The 21,760-nt window shown below is 38.2% G+C and overlaps 3 protein-coding genes across 3 annotated transcripts in view; 2 read left to right on the top strand and 1 right to left on the bottom strand.

The window, feature by feature from the left end:
- Window positions 1–435: 435 nt before the first annotated feature.
- Window positions 436–9,734, top strand: LOC128863016 (uncharacterized). Its single transcript, XM_054101900.1, has 8 exons — window positions 436–1,286; window positions 3,299–4,392; window positions 4,449–4,609; window positions 6,240–6,381; window positions 6,439–7,353; window positions 7,434–7,593; window positions 8,597–8,892; window positions 8,954–9,734. The coding sequence occupies exons 1-8, from the start codon at window positions 467–469 to the stop codon at window positions 9,431–9,433; spliced, it is 4,068 nt and encodes a 1,355-aa protein (XP_053957875.1). The 5' UTR covers window positions 436–466; the 3' UTR covers window positions 9,434–9,734.
- Window positions 1,311–3,101, bottom strand: LOC128863017 (ubiquinone biosynthesis monooxygenase COQ6, mitochondrial). Its single transcript, XM_054101901.1, has 2 exons — window positions 2,997–3,101; window positions 1,311–2,936 (listed from the first exon to the last, which is right to left on the bottom strand). Exon 2 carries the CDS (start codon window positions 2,919–2,921, stop codon window positions 1,491–1,493), a length of 1,431 nt encoding a protein of 476 aa, XP_053957876.1. The 5' UTR covers window positions 2,922–2,936; window positions 2,997–3,101; the 3' UTR covers window positions 1,311–1,490.
- A 3,305-nt stretch (window positions 9,735–13,039) lies between the features above and the next one.
- LOC128863584 (uncharacterized) overlaps window positions 13,040–21,760 on the top strand; it is a 31,099-nt gene continuing 22,378 nt past the window's right edge. Inside the window, exons 1-2 of the mRNA XM_054102815.1 lie at window positions 13,040–14,777; window positions 16,378–16,601. Of these exons, the coding sequence (XP_053958790.1) occupies window positions 13,153–14,777; window positions 16,378–16,601 (1,849 nt within the window). The 5' untranslated portion in view covers window positions 13,040–13,152. The remainder of the gene's footprint in view (window positions 14,778–16,377; window positions 16,602–21,760) is intronic.

Genomic DNA, 21,760 nt, shown 5'->3' with positions numbered 1-21,760 from the left:
TGACCTATTCCATTGTAATTCCATTTACCTCCTCCTCTATATCCATACAAAATATCTATCAAACAAATAAAATTAAAATTTTGTTTTGAAAATTGCAACCATTCCATCAATATTTTCTTATGACGTTGTCACGTTAAACTATCGTCAGTAAACCGACTTTACAGACAACCTCTTTTTTTTTAATTAATAGAATTCTAGATAACTAAATAATTTCGTTTGATGTACATACTGGCAAATATATTTAAACTTTTAAATTTTTTTAGAAAAATATTTTTATTTTTTTTTTGTTATGTAACAAATGCAGGACCTGTGTCCTTTAAGTGCTTTGAGATTATGAACTTTTCTTTCGTTAATTTATAAAATTGTTTTATCCGTTTTCATATCCTTAACTTTCACATGCCATTGATTCACTACATTTTTAATTACTCTCTGCCCACAGTGAGTCCGCTCATCAACAGCTGAGTGTATGCGTCTATCGCAAAATAAAAGAGCATTTGATTCGAGAAATGCCGTGTTTTTGTTTACGTTCGCCAGAATGACTGAATTGATTAATTTGTTTGGCAAATTAAGTGAATTTTATGATCGTAATCTACTTTGGGAAAATATTGAAGAGATTTACGAGAAAGATGAGGAAACAGAGCAAAACAAGAAGAAAAACACCAATGAGTCACAAGAGCCGCACTCTGATGATGAATCGCTAGCTACTCTGGCCACTAAATTAAGTGTAATAAATTTACCGTTCGTCCGACGTGCACTCAACGATCCTCAAGTATTATCCACACTTCTCGAGTTGAGCTCCGCCATACGCATTTTGCGCGGGGAATCAAGTGCCAGTTATGATAACACTTACGATTGCTGGGATGAGGTGGTGAAGGTGTCACCACGTGATGCATATCTCAGCTTTGTGTATGCTTTAGCCGGTCTGCCAACATTAGATCCAGCTTCCGCCAAAAATACTAAGCTCGCGCTAGCGGCTGTGAACACTTACTTCCTTTCGCTAACTATACCGGGCGCAAAAGGTTTTCATATATTTGAACCGGAGGTTATAGCACATTGCCTTCAAGTATTTACATTGATAGAGCGGATACAGCACCCAGATGTAATGAGCCGCATGTCGAAACAGCAGTCAATCGAGATTTGGGTACACTTTTCTACGTTTTGCGACGATTTGAAATTACTGCTAAGATATGTGCACTTCAGTGATCACAAAGCCACGCGAGACGCACTACTCAAGAAACTGGTTGACATATTGTACATGAATCATGAGCGGGGATATGCAAATATGTGTAAGTAAAAATTATATACATATATATATTTTGTTTTATTCTGTGCAAAACATCACCGTTTCGAATTTTATTTGTAATCGATTTTTAATCGCTAGGTCCCATAACGCTTTAAAATATATCATATGCATACATATAATATTTAAAAAAATACAAATCATCGTTATTGATATTAATAAATACGAGTAACTTATGTCATAAAAGAGTTTAGCCCATGGCGCGTTTCATAAACAAATTTTTTATCGGCACAATACTATCCGTCAATTGTAAACCCAAGCTCCGCAGTAAAACCACAGGCGTGAAAGTGGTGGAGTAAAGTGTATGCAGTCCGTGTACGCCTATCATAATGGGCACATTCTTGGTCAAACTGCGTTGTTCGTATTTGACGAGATAGTTCCTGTCGCTAAGTTTAGCGCCAGCGTAAGCCGCATCGGCCAGTACTTGTACCAGCTCACGCACATCGCTATAACCTAAGTTCACACCTTGTCCTGCTAGTGGATGTACGCGGTGGGCGGCATCGCCAATCAACGCCGCACCTGTGCACACATACGAGGAGGCATGTAAGAATCCCAATGGAAACGATGCACGCGAACTTTCAATAACTCCATTCACTCCTGGAGGGTACTGTCTTAAAATATTCGGATTACGTCCAATAAGTGAATTTAAAGTGTTCATTGCGCTAATTACAACTCCTTCCTTAGGATATTCCTTGAAAAAGGCTTCGTTGAGTGCTTTGGCGAAATCTTCTTGGGGCATTTGTAGCAACTGCTTAGCATGCGGTATAGTGGTACTCCATACAACCGAACTGAGTGTATCGCTCAATGGTAGCAAGGCCACAGGACCAGTGGGTAGAAAACGTTGCCAGGCCACCGCATTATCGCACGCATCTTCCAATTTTACTGTGGCTACAACACCACGACGTTCATAGTCAACAGTAAATACATCGATATTCATTTCTTTGCGCACGAGTGAATTCGCACCGTCCGCACCGACCAACAGCTCGCATGTCAATGTTTGTCCATCTTTAAGGTGCACTTGGGAGTACATTTCACCTGTGTCTACCGACAGACGCAAGCCCTCAATTCGTGTATTGTTGCGCACTTCCACATTCGGTGCGCTCTTGCCATCTGCCAATTGTGCATACATTGCATCTAACATCAGATCGTTCTCGACAATACACGCCACATCAGCGGAGAAGTGTTCATCTTGAAATTGTATTAGTGCGTCACTACACGCATCCCATACTTGCATTTGCTTAACATGTTTCACCCGCCGTTCTTGCATGTAGTCCCAAGCATCGATTGACTTAAAAAGTTCTACGCTATTGTTGTTAATTGCCGAGACTCGATTGCCATATTGGGCTTCCACATTGAAGCCTTTGAACGGTGGTGCACCTTCTAGCAACAAAATGCGTTTTTCGCTTAATACCTTATTTTTGGCTAGCGCAAGAGCCAATGTGGTTCCGACAAGTCCACCACCGCCAATTATGATATCGAAGTGTTCTGATGAGGATTTCAACTTTTCTGAATCTTTGTCAGCGTAGCACTTCGAACTGAGGCTAAGGGCACGCACTGCAGTAAGCTGTTGGAAAATCAGGCGCAACTGACGTGCGCCGGACTGCTTTATCAAGGCCGACATTTAGTAATTCTTCGCCTGAATAAAAGTGGAGTAAAATATTATTTCATAATTACTTAAATGTCTTATATTTCTTACTTTTTACAATTTTTTTTGTAATTTTGATTGACTTTTGCCTCTTCTATACATATGTATATCAATTGTTTTTAAATCATGAACTAAGTTAAGCAGCTGATTCGAGGCGCAGAGTTGTATGCAGCATGAGTAGGATTTTTTAATTTCTTGAACAGTTTGTTGGAGAAAACTGTTCCCACTCTTTATATGCGGTTTTCCGTTTCCGTTTGTGGAAAGGAAGCAAAGACTTTGGGGAATGCTTTATATTGGTCCAGCAACAACAATAAAAGTCTAAATAACTGTTCTGTATATTTATTTCCTTTCAGACGCCGCCAATCTGCACGGTAAATGTTTCGAAATCTTCGAGGATATGATAAATGCTCACAATGGCGAACCAGAAGAGACGCTCATGAAACTAATGAACATGACCGTCTTCCTCCATGTCTATCCGCCGAGGCCAAAGAGCAACAGCAGTATTGCCGTTAGTGGCGATTGTGAACACATCTCTGATTGGTTTATCAAATGCATCTCAAAGTATCCGAGATTGCTTGTCAAAGTTTTAAGTTTCTATATCGAATGCATGGTCACTAATCCGATCAAGTCATGGAAAACTGAGCAAACACAACGCGCACTTGAATATGGTGCAAAATATGATGCTGCACTTTTCACTAAATGCAATGAATCGTCTGTGGAATTTCTCTGCGAAGCCATCTATGCTGATGAAGTGATGATACGCTCTAGAGCTATTGAGTTAATGTCGCGTATTTTACAGCTGGAGTCACATGTTGATTGGCAGATGTTTCGGCACGAAGTGTCCGACATACCGCGTGAGGTGCATCTCATTAATGAGCTCATAAGAAGTCTACAAGATTGCAACAATACCATTAAACTTAAGGCAGTGCAAGCGTTACATATTTCCCTCACAAAGGGTTCACCCAACACCGTAAAAATACTCAGCGAGGGTATACGCTATACACAATACCATGATGTTGGTGTCGTATTGCCAGATGAGCCGCGCGTACGGAAGAATGAAATACGCTATGAGAAACCCCCTTTACTAGAGCCAAAGTTCAGCTTCGTTGGGCATGCTATAGTGGAGCTGGCGTTTTTGCATTTACCCGAATATGTGTATACAAATCTCTTTCAGAGTCCGCAATCGTATATAAGACGTGCAGGTGTGATGTTTATTGAGCAGCTGGTGAAACTTAATCCTCTAATTATTTTCAATACGAACTTTGTAACGGAAACTACGCGTTTGGTGGATGAGCCCACAGCTCTGGTGCGTAAGCAATCCCTGCTCACCATAGATGGCATACTTGGCTGTTATCCAAATTGTTATCCAGTAATATGGGTTTGGTGTAAAATTGTGGCGCCGATGTTGCACGATGGCGATCCTAAGAATGTGGAATTGGCAATGGATGTGAGTGTTTGGCATAGGAAAGGAAGTAATGGAATAAGTTTGCTATCTCTTTGCAGTGTTTTCGCACACGCGTGCTAAGTAATATGCGTGGCATCGACCAATCAAATCAAGCAGAACACTTTATGCCTTGGGTTATTATACGCACAATGCTATCAACGCAGCCGCGGTTGTATTTACAAACTTGCTTCCATACGGCTCTACAACAACGTTTTCTTAAGTAAGTGAAGAAAATGGAATAAAAGTTACAAAAATATTTTTAGGGACTGTGACGTATCACTTCTGATATCATTCTTCTTCTCTAGTCCACTTAAACCAATTCATCTATCAATCTTTTCTGCTCATACCATTGAGTCTACTGTTAGAGGACATCGACGATCTCACGGCAGTAAGTTCTACGTTACCGGAAAGTTCCGGCTTTATACCCGGAAGGACTGTTACTCCAGCAGGCTTCCCCAAACATTTAGGGTGAATGTTTAAGCTTTAAGTCGGGTCAGCTTCGCGGAATTCACTGAGAGCACCTTCGCTGCTTTTCTCATTCCCGCCGATGTGGATGCGAACGCGCAATCCGCAAGATATTCGTTGCTGCTGCGGCTCGCTTCGCTCCTGTTGGACGACTCAGGGGCATTCGTTTTAATTTCCCAGCGAAAGCAGCCATTTTAACAAGCGAGTGTGCCAGAGTCTTCTAGATAAATAAGAGGTGAATGTGCTAAAGTCCCCAGACCGATATCACGCAGGTCTTAAGAGATTCTTCGCCTGCGATGGACGGACAGTTTCCGGAGACGGCATTTACGTGTGAAAGGTTGTAAAGAGTTCACGTTACATCTTCATTAGTGTTCCAGCAGAAACTGCTTATAACGCTATTACGACCATAACGCTATTAGCACCAGGAGATTTGGTGGCTCCTAAAACACTCAGGCCGAAGAGCCCATTGTATTTAAAGCTCTGGAAAGAGGGTAGATAGTCAAGGAGGAAAGGAGAAAAGTATCAGAGAAAGAGATAGGAAAGAATAGAGGTAGAGACAAAGGTAGTTAGTCCTGGGAGCATTTCCAGATTCTTTGGCAACTCCGTAAATATCCCCCAGTTTTAGAGAACGAATATTACTCATTCTCTTGATTGGGTTCCGATATCGTAGCTTTGCTCTAGAAAAGGCAGGACATTCACAGAGAAAGTGCTCAGTGCTATCAGCTTCCTCCAAGCAAGATAGCCGCATCGGGTCCTCAATGATTCCAATGGTGGTCATATTCTGACCCCATGTTTTAGTAGAATGTTTCACAGTTTTCTGTTCGGACTTGTCACAAAACACTTTGCAGTTCTGCAGCGTTCTAGACCGGACCATCGCTCTTTATGTAAATTTCATACATAATTGCTGATCCAATTCATTATTCCTGCGGAACTTATTCCGATTATTGGCTCTGGTGCCTGTGGCGGAACCGCTGATCCATAGTTGGCCAATTCATCGGCAATCTCGTTTCCTTGAACACTGGAGTGTCCTGGAACCCGTATAAGTACAAGCCTGTTCTGTCTTGCGACAGAATTAAGCTTCTTACATTCTTGAACAATCTTCGAAGCTTGCTTCGAGTTCTCCAGAGCAAATTTGACATCAAATTTCCTTCCAAATAAAACTATGGGTATCAGGTCGTATTTAGGTGCCAAAAACAGTAGATACTGCTCAGATAGCATCTTAAAGATTTGAAATATCAGGGAATATGTTGCTGCTCGGTAAGCGGGTACAAAAAATTGTTCAATAGTCCAGCTTTATTAAAAAATATTCTATTGGATACAACTTATAAAATACTAATTTAAGCCAGATTTTATATAAATAAAATTTGCTTTGAAAACTCTTTCAGCCCCCAAATTCTTGGCATTATCGAATCTCATCTACTCACATCCAATTCCACAGAGGCTTGGATAGTCCTCAATTTCATTTCAGGCAAGATAAAAAGTAAAGAGCCTGATGCGCTTATACACCTCTTCACATCACTGAAATCGGTATTTTAGTTTACATACGTAATTGAATATGGATTTTTAAACTTTTCTTATTTCTAGTGGAACAAAGAGCAAAATATGCTTATCGCTCTGGAAGTACTAGCCAACTGTATACAGGACTTCTCGCATACCGCACTCAATCTTGCTTTCAATCATATACTTAGTCAAATACGTGAAGGTCAAATGATACCTGTGCTCATAGGCAAAGCATTCGATCTTCTCGTGCACATTGATAACTGTTCGCAATCTCAGGCATCTAAAAGTAACAGCAAAAAGAGCAATCCTCTTGAATTAACTGAAAAGCCGTGGTTGTTGGAGTTGCATGATTTATTGGAATTGCGTATACTCTCCGGCATTGGTGATTTTCCCGACAATCGCACCACATTTATGTCACACCTTTACTCATATTCCGAAGCCAATTTGCAGACGCGCTTGCGGCCGCATCGCACCATCGTTTCCTTCGTACATAAATACATGAGTGTTTGTTTGAAATTGCCCGAGTCAGAGTTGGATTTGGAGAATGAGCGTCTGTTCAATTCAATGATTTTGATTGCAGGTCGCTTTTCGCTGCGCGATGCTGTAACGGCCAGCACCACTTGTATGATTTATAGTTCGATTTTGAAACTCATCGATCGTCCGCCTATTGTGAATACAATAATTGTTTCCCTAACGGACCTATGTAAGAAACACACACAAATCGTCGAACGTATTATAGAGGATGTGCTGGCTAAATTGTCGTCCCCCTTTGTCGTCAATCGTATTGAGACATTCAAATGCTTCGAGAAGTTGGTATTGCAGGATCAATTAAAGTTACGTGGCTCACTTTTATTAGCATTTATGTACACAATTTTGGATGAAAATGCGGAATTGGCTACGCGTGCATGCGAATTTTTTGCGGAGTTTCTTAGCAAGAAGAATTCCACGCTCTTTCAGAAATGCCTGATCGAATGCCCATTTGTTTTTAATGAATATGAGGTAAGTTATGGTATTTGTTGGCGGAGTGTGGAATTTTTTTAGAATTAGATTCCGCTCACTTACATACATTTCTCTTATAGAATTTTGATGGTTTGGACAGTTTCTCGGACACTGGTATTAAGTCGCCTTTGAAAGGCGAGGAAAATCGTAAGAGACGTCAGTTGCTGTACAATCATTTGATGGCATCGATCGATGAAGTCAACTTGGTGCTTTATTTCGGGCAACTCAAATTGATTTCAGGTAAGCAGTTGCACATATATACTGATGTATGTACATATATTGTATATATATATATACTATATATATATATATTACTTATATACAGAGTCCGTTTCCCAATCTATCTGCTGAAGCCAGGTTAAGAGAAGAAGAAAATAACAGCATTCTTCAGTTGAGCTTTGTTTGGCAGATTCAAATTTGCACCCATGTTCGGCTCGTTTTTCCATGATAAGCATAGTAAAAAAATGTAGAAGGTGTGACCAGTATCGGACCGTTAACCGGCTCTCAGCGAACGGGAAAGAATCATCTGATAGGCTGACGTAACCTGGGTCATGACAGCGGTTTGTTTACAAAGAAACTGAGATTGTGTTAGAGATATACGAAAAAATCAACACAGTTGCCCCTAATGTTACTTCGCTGCCGTCCGAACAACGACTGATTGGACGGGTGTATGGATACGTGTGAAATGAGCGGGCGGACAATTTTTCTGCCAAGTACCCGGTGACGTGGCAGCCGAAGTTACGCGCTCAATTTCGTTTTTTACCAGTGCTGGAGGCCAAGCCTGAAAATCTATCATCCTTGCATGATAGACAGATTTCTCTGATGTCTTTGGCAGCTCTGCAGAATTGGATCAGAGTAGGAACCTTGATAAGTGGTATTTGAGGTCGAGGGCTCTCAGTAGTCGGGACGAATTTGTCACCGCGGCAAATATATATCTCAGCAGGTTTTGGATGTTCTGCATGGAGATCATCTAGTTGGCTGAGTTGTTTTTTTGTTACTTCATGCAGTTCTTTTATTCTGCCCGTCCGGTTGGTATTTATTGCTGTAAGCTGTGCCGACAAGAAAAATACCTGACGTCCGATATTTTTGGATGGTTGACTATCAGATATAATGTCTCCATCGGCTTCCACGTTGTCTTGGTGTCATATTTGTTATTTTTTTGATCTTCAATCTTTTCAATTCGCTTGATCTCCTTTATTAATTCAACTTATTTTTATTAAAAAAAAACTATTTTTATCTTTAGAAAAATCGGTACGGGACTCAAACATGAAAAGCCCCGAGGGTATCGCTTTAATCAAGGATGTACTGTTCATTTTGAAACGCGTTTGCCGTCTGACCAAACAACAAAAACCTGCCGCTGAGAACAAAGATGACGAAGACGACAATAACAAAATGGACGATGCATTTGCAGATATAAACGAAACTGCGGCATTGGGGGAGGCCGCCAACGGAAAAGGCGCAGCCACTACTGCCACAAACAACACAGGACGCGGACGTGGTCGTGGACGGCGACGAGAAATAGTCACGATGCCTGATGCGGTATAAAATTAATAAAAACAACCGTAAATTTATTTAAAAAATTTTCTTTTTTACATTACAGCTCAATCTCCTCGAAAAATCTGTTATTTTTATACACACCATTCATAGCTGCTTCACTGCACACACAGATGACTCGTTGCAAAAAGCTTTTGATGATTTGGGTTTTGCACTTGCAAAGCGGTTTCCCAATCTAGTGCAATACGCACAACCCACAGAGTTCTGGAGCAAATATCGCAATGAAATAGCGACGACTTCGACGAAAAAAAAGACAAAAAACAAAAGAGCCAAAGGAAGAAGTACTAAAATGCCTGATAAGACTAAATCAAATTCAACACAAATAGATGAAGCTCTCAATTGTGACGAACAGGATGCGGAAGTGGATGGGGACTTGGACTGCGACTCAGCGGTAGAAAGTGATTTTTGTTCTGATGATGATTTGCCGTTGGCAAGCAGAGAGCATAACGGTACATCAGCACAGAAACGATTGCATTTAAGTGGCGCTGAATTGCCAATGGAGTATTTGTTTAACCCGAGTATTTGATGTTTGCAGTCCTGTTCTGGTACTAGTAAGCCAGACAGGACACCAAATGACGAAAATGTTGATATCTATAAAGACGCATAATATAAGAATGTGTAGTCCGGGATACCAACAATATCGTGGCTATGCATTTATTAGTTTTAAGTAATACGGAAGGCTCGAATAGCTCATAAAGTTTCTTCTTTTTATAAAAAGCAATTCAACATATGTATAGCAACCTATGGGTATATATGTATAAAGTACAGTTCGTTTTAAAGTTTGTACAAAAATCATTTGAAATATATGTATGTATGTATATAAAACAGGCGACACTGTCTTACTTACTGGTGCAGCTCATGCAATTACGCAAACAGAAATTCGCGGGTATATATGAAATGCTTAATACAAATCAATATGTGCAGTACTTTCCCAATAGCAACAATGCTATTCCAATCCAATCCACCAATCTCTATGCATTCCCACGACAGTCGACTCTAAGGACCTGGAATGACCCGGCCAAGGATTTGTCACTCCAGCACCATTCTCCGTACATGTATGGAGACTGCTCATGATGCTACAACAACAACAAAGACAACTATCTCTCTGCTTCCTCTCTTCCCAAATGCCATATTCCCTAACCTATTAAAATTTTACTTCCTTTCTGATACGTTTTTTCAATGATATTCGTTTGATTTGGTTTCTAAACCTTAACTGTAGTGCGAACCGTATGAGCGATAGTAAAAACATCATCTTTACCGCAATTGATTTACATTTTTGCACAACACACCATCCTTGTCATTTAACTTCTCAAAATCTTTGAATGCGTCTTAATTTTACCTACAAATTGAAAGTTCTGCAGTTTTACAGTTATTTTGTGGGGGGCAGAAATACACTCTATGGCTTAGTATTGGCTGCTAAGGGACCATGACTGTTACAAAAATCGATTTGATGTTTTATCCTCTATCGATTCCATGCTCTACGGCCTTTGCCTTTGCAGGGCATGCCGAAAGCAAGTAAATGCTCTTCTTAAAAATGAGATTTCTCTAAGCACTCTCTGCGATCTTAATACTACCTCGATCAAAACGTACCCGAAACACAAATTTATTCTTCAAAAGTGATATCCCCTTCAAAGTACTCCCCATGAACTGCAACTCATTTATGTCAGCGTTAGATCCAGCTATATTTTCGGTATAGCTATCAGAGCCGTCTTCGATTTCCATTACTTCCTTTCGGCCATTAAAACGCATTCCCTGTGGTTTTTTGACTCGATCAAACAGAAAAATATGAATAGTAGTCACGCAGCAACCCATTCGGCTACGGTGGCCGCCACACACACAAATCCTTTCTTTTTGGCGAATCGATTCACGTAAACGTCTCATACCGCGCAAATAATAGTTTTTATTAAGGCCGGCGGGCCAATTAGACTTTTTTACCCAGTTGAAGAGTTTTTTTCCTTGAAAAACCACTTTTTTTCTACCTTCCCCAAAAATTCGAATTTTACGTGTTTCTCCCAATTGTCTTAGTTCACATCGAAGATAATTACATCAAAATTAATAATCTTTTTTTTTTTGTTTTCAGATGAAAATTGCAAGTGGTATCTTGTACAGAAGTTGGATACTTCAGTGGCAAGGCGCTCTGGGAATCTATTGATAACTCGGCTTACAATATATTGTTGGAGATTGTACACATTTTTTTTTTAGTTGAAATATATATTAAACTATCCCCAAAACTTCATTTGGCTAATTGTTTTTTTTCTCATCCTACAACGCTTCGCGGAGACTACTGAATTTAGGACATCTAATTGGCCCGCCGGCCTTAACTGGCTGACCTTCTGGCAAAAACTCGCGGTGTAAAATACCATTACGCTTTCGCAATAACCTGCCGAAGCTTCAGGCCAATTGGGGCAAAATTGAGCGAGTTATTGCAATTTTACTGAAAGTTATAGTTAAATTCATGAAAATCGACATATTACCTGCCAGTAAAAGTGCTATAACTCGCTCAGCTTTGCTCTGATTTGCTTGAAATTTCGACACGTAATTGCAGAAATAATGAAATATGCAAAAATAAAGAAAATCGGTTGTCAAACAACAAAATTGTCAAATCTCCTCCGAAAGAGTGCTGTAACTCCCTCAATTTTGCTCTGATTGGCCTGAAACTTTGACAGTTAAAGTCATCTATAGCTAAGGCAGCTTGGAGTTAGGGGGTCTTCCGACTCATTTCACATTTCACAGTTTTGTTGTTTTGCAACCGATTTTCATGATTTTTGCATATTTGGAAAGCCCAACGCTTTTGCAATAGGCCAATCGCGGCAAAATTGAGCGAGTTAAAGCAATTTTACTGAAAGTTATCAAATCTTCACACACTCGCCTAATGTCTGGATTACGTGTCGTACTCAGAAACCGGCTCGACTACAGTAATGATGCATTTGATGAATGTTGGGACGGATTCAGTTTTGGAAATTAATCTTTGGCAATATCAACGCCGTTCCTTTACCCATTTTGCATGAAATTCAGGTACATAAGTAATGTTGAAATCCTCTGTCAGATCTGCGATGGCTAATTTGCCGTAATTGCCGTATCTTTTGGCCGAAAACAATCTCCAATATGGACCTTGTTCTGCTTACTAAAAGCTGTCCAATTAATTCCGAAATAAAAAACGAAAATGGAATTGGATTGAACTTACTGTCCGCCGAGAACGCGGATATTAGAGGTCGCTCCTTCAATCGTCACCTGGAACCAAATCAGACAAATAGCTGCTGCCAGAAACCGTTAGAAAACATATGTTTCTGTCCTATGTTCCCTATGTTCACCTTAAAGGGTTAACTTCATTTTATTCAAAACATTTTTTTTTGTTGTTTAATTCTCTTATATGGTTATTGCAATTTTAGATTTTAATTTGAGTGGAGGTTAAAGTCTCTAGAATTTTTTTAAAAGCGCATAAGAAGATGACCACTTTTTGGTACAAAGAGTTATGTCCAGCTCACAAAAATACATTGGAAATTAGTCGCACATGAAAGAAGCCACGTAGACCTGTGCTATCTTTTGTATTGGCTAGCGGTTAATAAAGCACTTCCAAAACTTTCAGACAGGGTGTGTTAGACACTATCTAAAGGAATAGAATACTTTTGCGACAGGAAAGACGCTCCATGGTCTGTGTCGCTGAAATTATAAAAATGAGGACATTTTTTGCCTTTTATGTGGCCAAAACTATTTTCATTCACATACCTCATGCAACACCCTCTATTATTACATTGTAATACATATCTGTGCCGTACGCTCTACTTATATTTGAGCGCTTTAACCAATTTCTAATCGCAACATTTTCCGCATTTGATTTCACGTGGCTTTAATTTGCCAGTGTCGCCACATATCCATATATGTAACACTTCCAATTGGCCAATATTTACCTTTTCGTAGTCCTCTTGCAGCCCAGCTTCACACAATACGGCACACAATACGAAAAACAGTCTGCACGTTGCAAAAGCGAAGACAAATGAAAACAGAACTAGAAATACCAGACTAATTAGATTAAGTGGCATTTTCCATGTCAAGTTCTACAAAACACAAAATATTGAGTACAATCCAATGGGCACACAAAGCGAATTCGAGTCAGTGCGAAATGGACGTTACTTAGAAGCGCGCGCGCTCTCGGACAACACAGTGCTGGAAGACTAATTTGCAATAACCCTTAGTATATTATATAAAAACCTATTTCAATAGTGAACCAAATTGTAGAAAATTATAATGAATAACTGCGAATATTACTTTGAGGTGCATCGCAAATCGAATGAATTCACGCAGAACTCCGATAACGACTCTAGATTAAGTCCTGATAATTACGAAAGCGCGAGTGAAAATTTGCTTACCGACTATGAAGTTGTGAGCAACGGGGAAGCCGAAGAGGACGACGACAACGAGGTGGTCTATCGAAAATTGCGACGCGAGAAAACGGAAACTTCTGGTTTTTCAAAAACTTTTCACCCAATCGCAAGTGGTGAGCGTGAACGTGAACGTGATAAATTGAAATTGAGTTTGAGCGTTGAGAAAATATCGTTAAAATCACGGTCGGAAAAAATCGATAAATCCGACGCGTCGTTGGAAACGGAAATTGCGCAGCAAAAAGTTAACGCAACCTGTCACGAGCGCCTTACAAAAACGACAAGCGCGAGTGGATTTTGTCCACGGCATAGACGACAGCATCCACATCAACAACAGTTAGAGAAAAACAAACAAAAACAATATGCTCCGATTAATTTCACCATAGTACCGATTAATGTGGCGGCACAAAGGCGTGGAAATGAAAATAAACGTTTCGAAGATGTGCGTGATTTGCCGGAAATAGTATTAACATCCTTTGAGCAGCAGCAGCAGCAGCAGCAAAAGCAACAACAACAACAACTAGAAGAAAGAGTGCTTAAAGCGACAACAATACCAACGTTGGAGGCGGCCGCAACACCGAAGCGCGTATTAGCAGCGACCCAAGGCAGCAGCAGTAGAGACCATTTGCAGCAAAAACTACAACAGCAACAGCAACATCAACAACACCAGTATCGTAGCATTATGCTATCAAAAGCACCAACAACAGCTATGTCGCCCACACCACCGCCACTACCGGCGCCCCCATCAGCAACTGCTACACCAACAAAAGCCAAGAAAGTTACACGATTTTCACGCGCGCCCGAGTACACCACCAACCACTTCGAGCTGCTGCCAGCTATTACGACAAAAACACCAACACCAACAGCAACCCCAACAAAAACATCAATGACAACCGCTACAGTCATCTCACCAGCGACAACAAACAAATTACCGGATACGGAGGATACGAGCGCAAGTGAAATTAATTCGCAACCTGGCAGCTCCACCTCACCGGAATCGTTAATGGATAATGTGCTGAGCGCAGCGTCGTCGGTATCGGTGCGCAGCAGCAGTCTAAGCAGTGGCTGTGGCAGCGGCAGTGGTAGAGGCAGCGGCGGCAGTGAAATGATAAAAATTGTCAATGTCACAGCTAAAAGTGGTAATATGATGCGTAAAGTGCCACATGTTGCTGGTGAAGCCATGGTAAAAGAGCGACAACAACAAACAATATCACAAGCAAAAGAATTGAACGATAATCGCTCATTGAACTTAAAATCGCCCTTATCGAGGGGCTTGTCGCCAGTGCCAGCAGCGACAAAGCTAACAATAATATCACCACTTACACCTCTTCTAACACCACCACCAACATCGTTGCAGTTGTTATCTCCAGCGCGCACTTTGACGCCATCTCCCTCCTCTGTACTAGCAATGGGCGCATCGACGTCGCGCCTGAGTGAAACGCGCGCACTTCAACCACCCGAACTAATCGAAGCGTCAGCAAATCGTTCAAGGTGCGTTGGAACGCACACACTTCATTGGATTTTCACGTGTGCGAGATCAGGGCCAAAGGGATTTATGTGCATGCATATGTAGTTATGATGAAGAGTATGAAAAGAAATGTGGGTAAGGGGTCTATTAATGAGCTAAAAACAAAAAGAAAAACCATATGCAACAGTGTGTTTTGCGTACTTTGAAAATTCCGCTGAACTTAAATGAAGCTCAAAGTGAAAATAATTTTTATTTTCCTTTTTGCTTATCTTGCACTACCTCGAAGTAAAGAAAAGTAAATACTTACATATGTACAAGGTGAAGTCCAAAATAAAAAAGACTGATTTAAAATAGAAACGACAGGAGTTTTGTTCTGATAACTTCGAGTTTATTTATTCAAAATAGTCCCCTCTGGTCTCGATACACAGTGTATCTAAAACTTTCTAAGAGCTTTTCGAAAGAGTGTTTTAGGTCATTGAGCGGAATGTCCTTCAGGATGTCGGTACAAGCCTTTTGGATGGCATCTATGGACGCACAAAGTTTTCCTTTCATGCCCAAATGCAATTTTCCGGTGGTCAAAATGCAATAGGTAGAAGTCACAGGCAGCCATATCAGGGGAATACGGTGAGTGATTGACGGTTAAAATGCGATTTCTAGTCAAAAAATCAGTCACAAGAGTGGAATCGATAAGATGGTGCGTTATCATGCGCCAGCTTCCTCTTTCGCGATATTCAGGGCGAGTTCGACGAATGCGATGCAACAAACGCTTCAAAACGCCAATATAGAAAACTGAATTGACGGTTTGGCCCGTTGGCGAGAACTCCTTGTACACAATTCCGTTGGAATCGTAAAAACAAATGAGCATCGACTTGATTTTTGACTTCTCCAAATGCGATTTTTTTGGTGGAGGTTCGTCTGGGACCTTCCATTCGGCTCTTTGACGCTTAGTTTCAGGTTCATGTTGGAAACACCACGCTTCATCACCAGTTACAATTTAACAGTTGTAAAGTAAAATCTCATCTTTTCTCGCCTCTTTAATGAGGTCTTTCGAATGATGAATTCTGAGCAATTTGAATTTCAACGACGATTTCGGTTGGATGGAGGGTTCGGGATTACTGATTTTTGGGCGAACCTCACAACCATCTCTGAAACGTGTAAACCACTCATGAAATCTGGCACGAGATAAACAATCACTGCCATACACTCTTTTCATCAATTCAAATGTTTCGGTAAACGTTTTACCGATAACAAAATTTGATATTAGCTCTTTGTTCGGAACTCCTTTATGTACCGATGACACAAACGTACTGACCCTTTAGACGCAATAACTTCGCTTTCACTGAACCCAGTGTCACCAAGTTTTCACTGGAAGTCAGCTAGTGATGTAACTTCCAACGCGCAAACTAATTAAAAAGATGGCGCCATCAAAAACATTTTTATGACGCTAGTCTTGTTTATTTTGGACTTCACCTTATATGTACATGGGTACACCTTGTGGTAAATGAAATTAAATTGTACATTCCCAATTTGGAAGATTTTTCTTTGAGAAACGAGCGCACATGAGTTTGAAGTGTTTGAAATAAATTGACTTTTTTAACAACAATTTCGTTTTATCTTATCTAGAAGCACATCCCCCAGTCACAGCATTTCGATACGCGTCACGCCGGATACCTCACTATTCCCTGACGAATTCAAATGTCGCATTTGCAACGACGTTTTTCGTGACCCACGCACCCTAAATTGCTTGCATTCCTTTTGTTTTCAATGCTTGGTTGATGAGAATTTCAAGCAGGACTCAAGCATACCATTTTGGTCACAGCCTGGCGCGGAAGAACACGACTGGAAAGGTGAGTATATAATTAAGCTTCAATAATTAGTTGAATAGTTAGTTATGGCTTTAGTGGTTTTAATTTTAAGCTTTGGAGCAACACAATTCAAAGAGATAAAATCGCAAACGAGCTCACCAGTTCTGGTAATACTACGACCACTCCCTTCGGTAGGGCACCTAAGATATTCAGTAATAAAATTTATTTTCTCTCTCGCCAATAAAGTGAACTTTGGTTATCCAGCTGATGAACTATTCTTAATCTTAAAGTTCCCTATAACTTTTGTCGTTTTTTTAACAGTCAGGTAATAATAAATTTCCTGGGTACGAAACTGCACAAAAGTAAAAATATATTATTTTTCAACTATTTTCGAGCCACTAAGCTAGTAAGCCACTTACACAGCTACTCAGAGACGATATCACTAAAGTCATCAAATTTGAAAAGAAGTTCAGAATTGAACTGGACGACAAGGTTTAGGACCATAAGAGGTGAATAATTCCTAAACAGTACCTTTTCTTTTGGGTTCATCTTTGACACTTGGCAAGTAGACAGATGTACAATTTTACCCAATAGGACAACGCGCAAACCTCATAATTTTCTTGGTAGAAATAATCATCCGCATGAGTCAACAATTCAAAGGTAGGTGAAAAAATGTCAAGAAACTATTTCTAACGAGGACAGAAAAGGACTGGCAGACCAGACTGTGTTTTTATCTATCTCCTCTAAACTGCCGAATACTACTAGTGATTTTCAAGCAGAAGTCTTTGCGATCCTGCAGGCATTCAAAATGCTTAGGGAACACGGGAGCGATGGAGATATTAATATTTTTTCCGATAGTCAAGCCACGATCAAGGTTCTGACGACGTCATGATGCAGAACGAAATTAGTAAACTTCTGTAAGGAGAAGATCAGATCTCTTGGGTGTGCAGGTAACATTTCTCTAATCTGGACTCCAGGAACATAGAGGGAAATGAAATTGCTGATGAGCTTGCGAGGAACGGACTGAATTCTCATCAGAGACCTCCTACCTGGGCATCGGTATCCCCCTGACAGATGTTAAAGGGGAACTGCACAAATTATTTCTCAGGAAAGCGCAGAAAAGATGGAGCTCCATTACTTTATGTGCTATTTCAAAAAAACCCTTTGGCCCCAGCACAATATACGGAGATCTCATAAAGTCCTTTGAACTCCTCGCCATTCAATTTCCAAACTCGTAGCTGTGTTTACCGGTCACTGGATGATCGGCACAGACGCGGAAAAGCTAGCATTACTATTTTAGCGCCATTACAGAAGATGTGGGGACCTTTCAAAGAAAGAGACTGTTGAGCACTTACTCTGTAAATGTCCGGTTTTGGCAGCTAGGCTATTAAGATCACTTGGGATACTTTCTTAGAGGTCTCATAATGGTAACAAAACGGCACTTCAGTGCTACTTGAAGAGTGCCAGACTGGCATTTCAACCATTTCACTTACCAACCTACCTACATATATATAATATATATATAATTGGCGCATACACCCTTTTTGGGTGTTTGGCCGAGCTCCTCCTCCTATTTGTGGTGTGCGTCTTTATGTTGTTCCACAAATGGAGGGACCTACAGTTTCAAGCCGACTCCGAACGGCAGATATTTTTTTATGAGAAGTTTTTTCATGGCAGAAATACACTCGGAAGTCTGCCCATTGCCTGCCGAGGGGCGACCGCTATTAGAAAAATGTTTTTCTTCATTTTGGTGTTTCCCCAATGGTAGTCACGCACCAAGCGAAGCGTTTAAATGACAGGGTTTGATTGAAAAGTAATGAGCCTTCCCGCGCTGAGCGTCTGATCGTTGGACCTTCCCCTTCCACTAGTTCCCAGTTCGCTGGCAACAGCGATGCAGTCAACATCGCTCCGCGCGTGAAAGCTGTTTTAAAATTGTGTTAGGATTTTGCAGTGGCGAAAATGCAGCGATCGTTGGAGCAACGTTACTCGATCAAATTTTGCATAAAGCTAAACAAAACGAATACCGAAACCATTGGGCTACTCAAGGAGGCTTACGGGGACCAATCTCTGTCCAGTGCCCAGGTAAAATGGTGGCACAAGTCGTTCAAGGAAGGCCGGGAGGACGTCGAAGACGAACAGCGATCTGGAAGGCTTTCGACGACGCACTTTTTCCTCTGCACCTCTGCATTGGCCAAGGTGGGGGTTCCGGTGCTTCCCACCCTCCCTACAGCCCAGACCTGTCTCCTCCGGACTTCTTCTTGTTCCCGCGCCTGAAAAGAAATCTGAAGGGGAGGCGTTTCGACTCCATCGAGGCGATCCAAAAAACCGTTTGTATTGACGGTCAAGGGTCCTATTTTGAAGAATATTAATTGTATAAGCCAAAAGGTTTAATAAAACTGCTTAAAAAAAATAAGGCTCATTACTTTTCAAGCAAACCCTGTAGTCTGAGGAAAAGTCTCTGGACACGTTAGATTTTGCTCTCGCCGCTTAATAATTTATTTCTTTTTTAATGAATTGTAATGTGTAAGCACGAAATAAATTCTTAAGTGAACTCTAAAAAGAATTTTTTAATATTGTTTTCATCTAATTCTCTTTTTATATGATTTTTTTAAGCGAATTTTTTGGGAACGTATGTATGTATCTGTAGTTCAGAGAAATTGAAAATGATAGAAGTATATATGGTATATTGACATTTTTTATTGATTTCCATTCGCACTACGCTATTTAAAGCTATTGTAATATATGTAGTAAAGTATATGTAAGTATGAGTTATTATAAATTGATATTTTCATATGTGTGTTTGTAGAGTAGTAAAATTTTAAAGTCTATAAGATTTTTTATTATTATAATTTGGTGTGTAGTAATACAAGTATATATGTATAGTATTTTATATATATTATGTATATGCAAGTAGTGAAAATGCTTATTTAAATTATTGAATGCGAAAGAGCGTCCGCTAAGTGGATCAGACTCTCGTATAACAAGTGTAATTACTAAGCTAACAATTGCTTTTGAATATTTTTTCGCTTCAATTTTTCCTTTTTATACATTATAATAAAAATTCTGTATGCTTTAATATATCTTAAGTGTATAAAGATTTTTTACGATCTAAGAAGAAAATAATTTATTTATAGTTGATTTTACGTCAGAGTAGCTAATACAATTGGCATTATTGGAGTTACGATATTACCACATATTATATATCATCATATACACACTTATACAATTTTGTGTATGAGTATATGTTTTTATAAAGTTTGTAAGTCAAGTATTATATAAGAAAAAGTCGGTGCTTGAGAGTATTACTAAATTGCAGAAATTCGCTAAACCAATCTCAAATTGCTTTTGGGCATTTTTTAACACTAGATTGACGGACTGAGCCAATTTAACTCATTTAAAATGCTATTACTATGTACATATCGCACCCTAAATACAAAAGGGTCACAACTCAAAATGTACCTTCTGCTCAAATATGAACGAGACGTTTTCAATAAAACGGTCCGCGGATGACATATGGCAAAAATAAATTTTTTGTTTTTTGGTAGAACTGTTATAAGCTTACATGGCAAATTTCAGCGTGATATGTCACATAGTTTGTTTTCTGTGCTACTGTAAACAAGTCAAGCTCGAGTGTGGCAAATTTTGAGTTGTGACCCTTTTGTATTTAGGGTGCGATATATTAGGTTGTGGGAAAATAAATCCATTATTTTCTCGGTAGATGGCTGTAGTGATCGATATGGCGTAAAGTATCTGTGAAACAATTTAAAATTTATGCTCGTTGCCAAGGTAATATTTCACAAAGAGAAAATACGATACATTTTACAGTTTTCCTTTGATAAAGACGAAAATGGCAGGCAGGCCGCTGAAATTGTAAATAGTGTTTATGGTGCATGTTATGGATACTGTAACAGCTAATTTCGTGCAATTTGGGATTTCGTAGATTACGTTCAGTAATTTTTGATGTTAAATAAAATGTAGATAAAATCACAGAAATAAGTAAATAAGAAAATCACCGGCATGTTACGGTCGCAGCATTGCCCAAAAGCTAAAAGGCCAATATTTTTCTTTCACAGAAGAAATCATTTTTCAAATACCTACAGTTTCAAAGATTTGCTCGTTATTTTGAATTTCTTACTTTTTGTTTTAATTATAATTTTAGTTTTTTTTTTTAATATAAATTTTTATTAAATTATAATTTTTATTAAATTTTAAATTTTCATTACATTATAAGTTCTTATTAAATATTAATTTTTTATTCAATTTTAAATTTTTATTCAATTGCATATAATTTTTTATTAATATATATTATTTTATTATTAATAAAAATTTCAGATTTAATAAAATATTATAGTCTAATACAAATTTAAAATTATATTTTTAAATTAAGTAAAAATTGTTTTTAAATTTAGTAATTTTAGTAAAAAAAAAATTTTTAATTTAGTATTTTAACAAATTTAAAATTTTATTTTTAAATTAAGTAAAAATTGTTTTTAAATTTAGTAATTTTAGTAAAAAAAAAATTTTTAATTTAGTATTTTAACAAATTTAAAATTTTATTTTTAAATTAAGTAAAAATTGTTTTTAAATTTAGTAATTTTAGTAAAAAAAAATGTTTCAATTTAGTAAAAATTATTATTAAATTTATTAAAAATTATTTTTTAATTTTGTAAATTTTATTTTTAAATTTAGTAAAAGTTTTAAATTTGTATTTAACTATAAGTTTTTATTAAATCTTAAATTTTTTATTAAGTTTTGAATTTTTATTAAATTATAATTTTTTATTATTACAAAAATTAAGTAAAAATTTTAAATTCAATAAAAAGTTATAATTTAATAAAAATTTAAAACTACTTAATAAAAATTTAATTAATAAAATAATTTTATAAAAATTTAAGATTTAATAAAATCTTATAGTCCAATATAAATTTAAAATTTTATTTTTAAATTTAGTAAAAATTATTTTTAAATTTAGTAATTTTAGTAAAAATTATTTTTAAATTAGTAAAAATTATGTTTAAATTTAGTAAAAATTATTATTAAATTTAGTAAAAATTATTATTAAATTTAGCAAAAATTATTTTTTATTTTTATAAATTTTATTTTTCAATTTAGTAAAAATGTTAAATATGTATTTTACTATAAGTTTTTATTACATCTTAAATTTTTATTAAGTTTTAAATTTTTAATATATTATAATTTTT

Source organism: Anastrepha ludens, chromosome 5, assembly GCF_028408465.1.
Source record: "Anastrepha ludens isolate Willacy chromosome 5, idAnaLude1.1, whole genome shotgun sequence".
Taxonomy (NCBI): domain Eukaryota; kingdom Metazoa; phylum Arthropoda; class Insecta; order Diptera; family Tephritidae; genus Anastrepha; species Anastrepha ludens.
The sequence above is the reverse complement of the archived record's forward strand: the minus strand, read 5'-3'. Positions and strand labels throughout refer to the sequence as shown.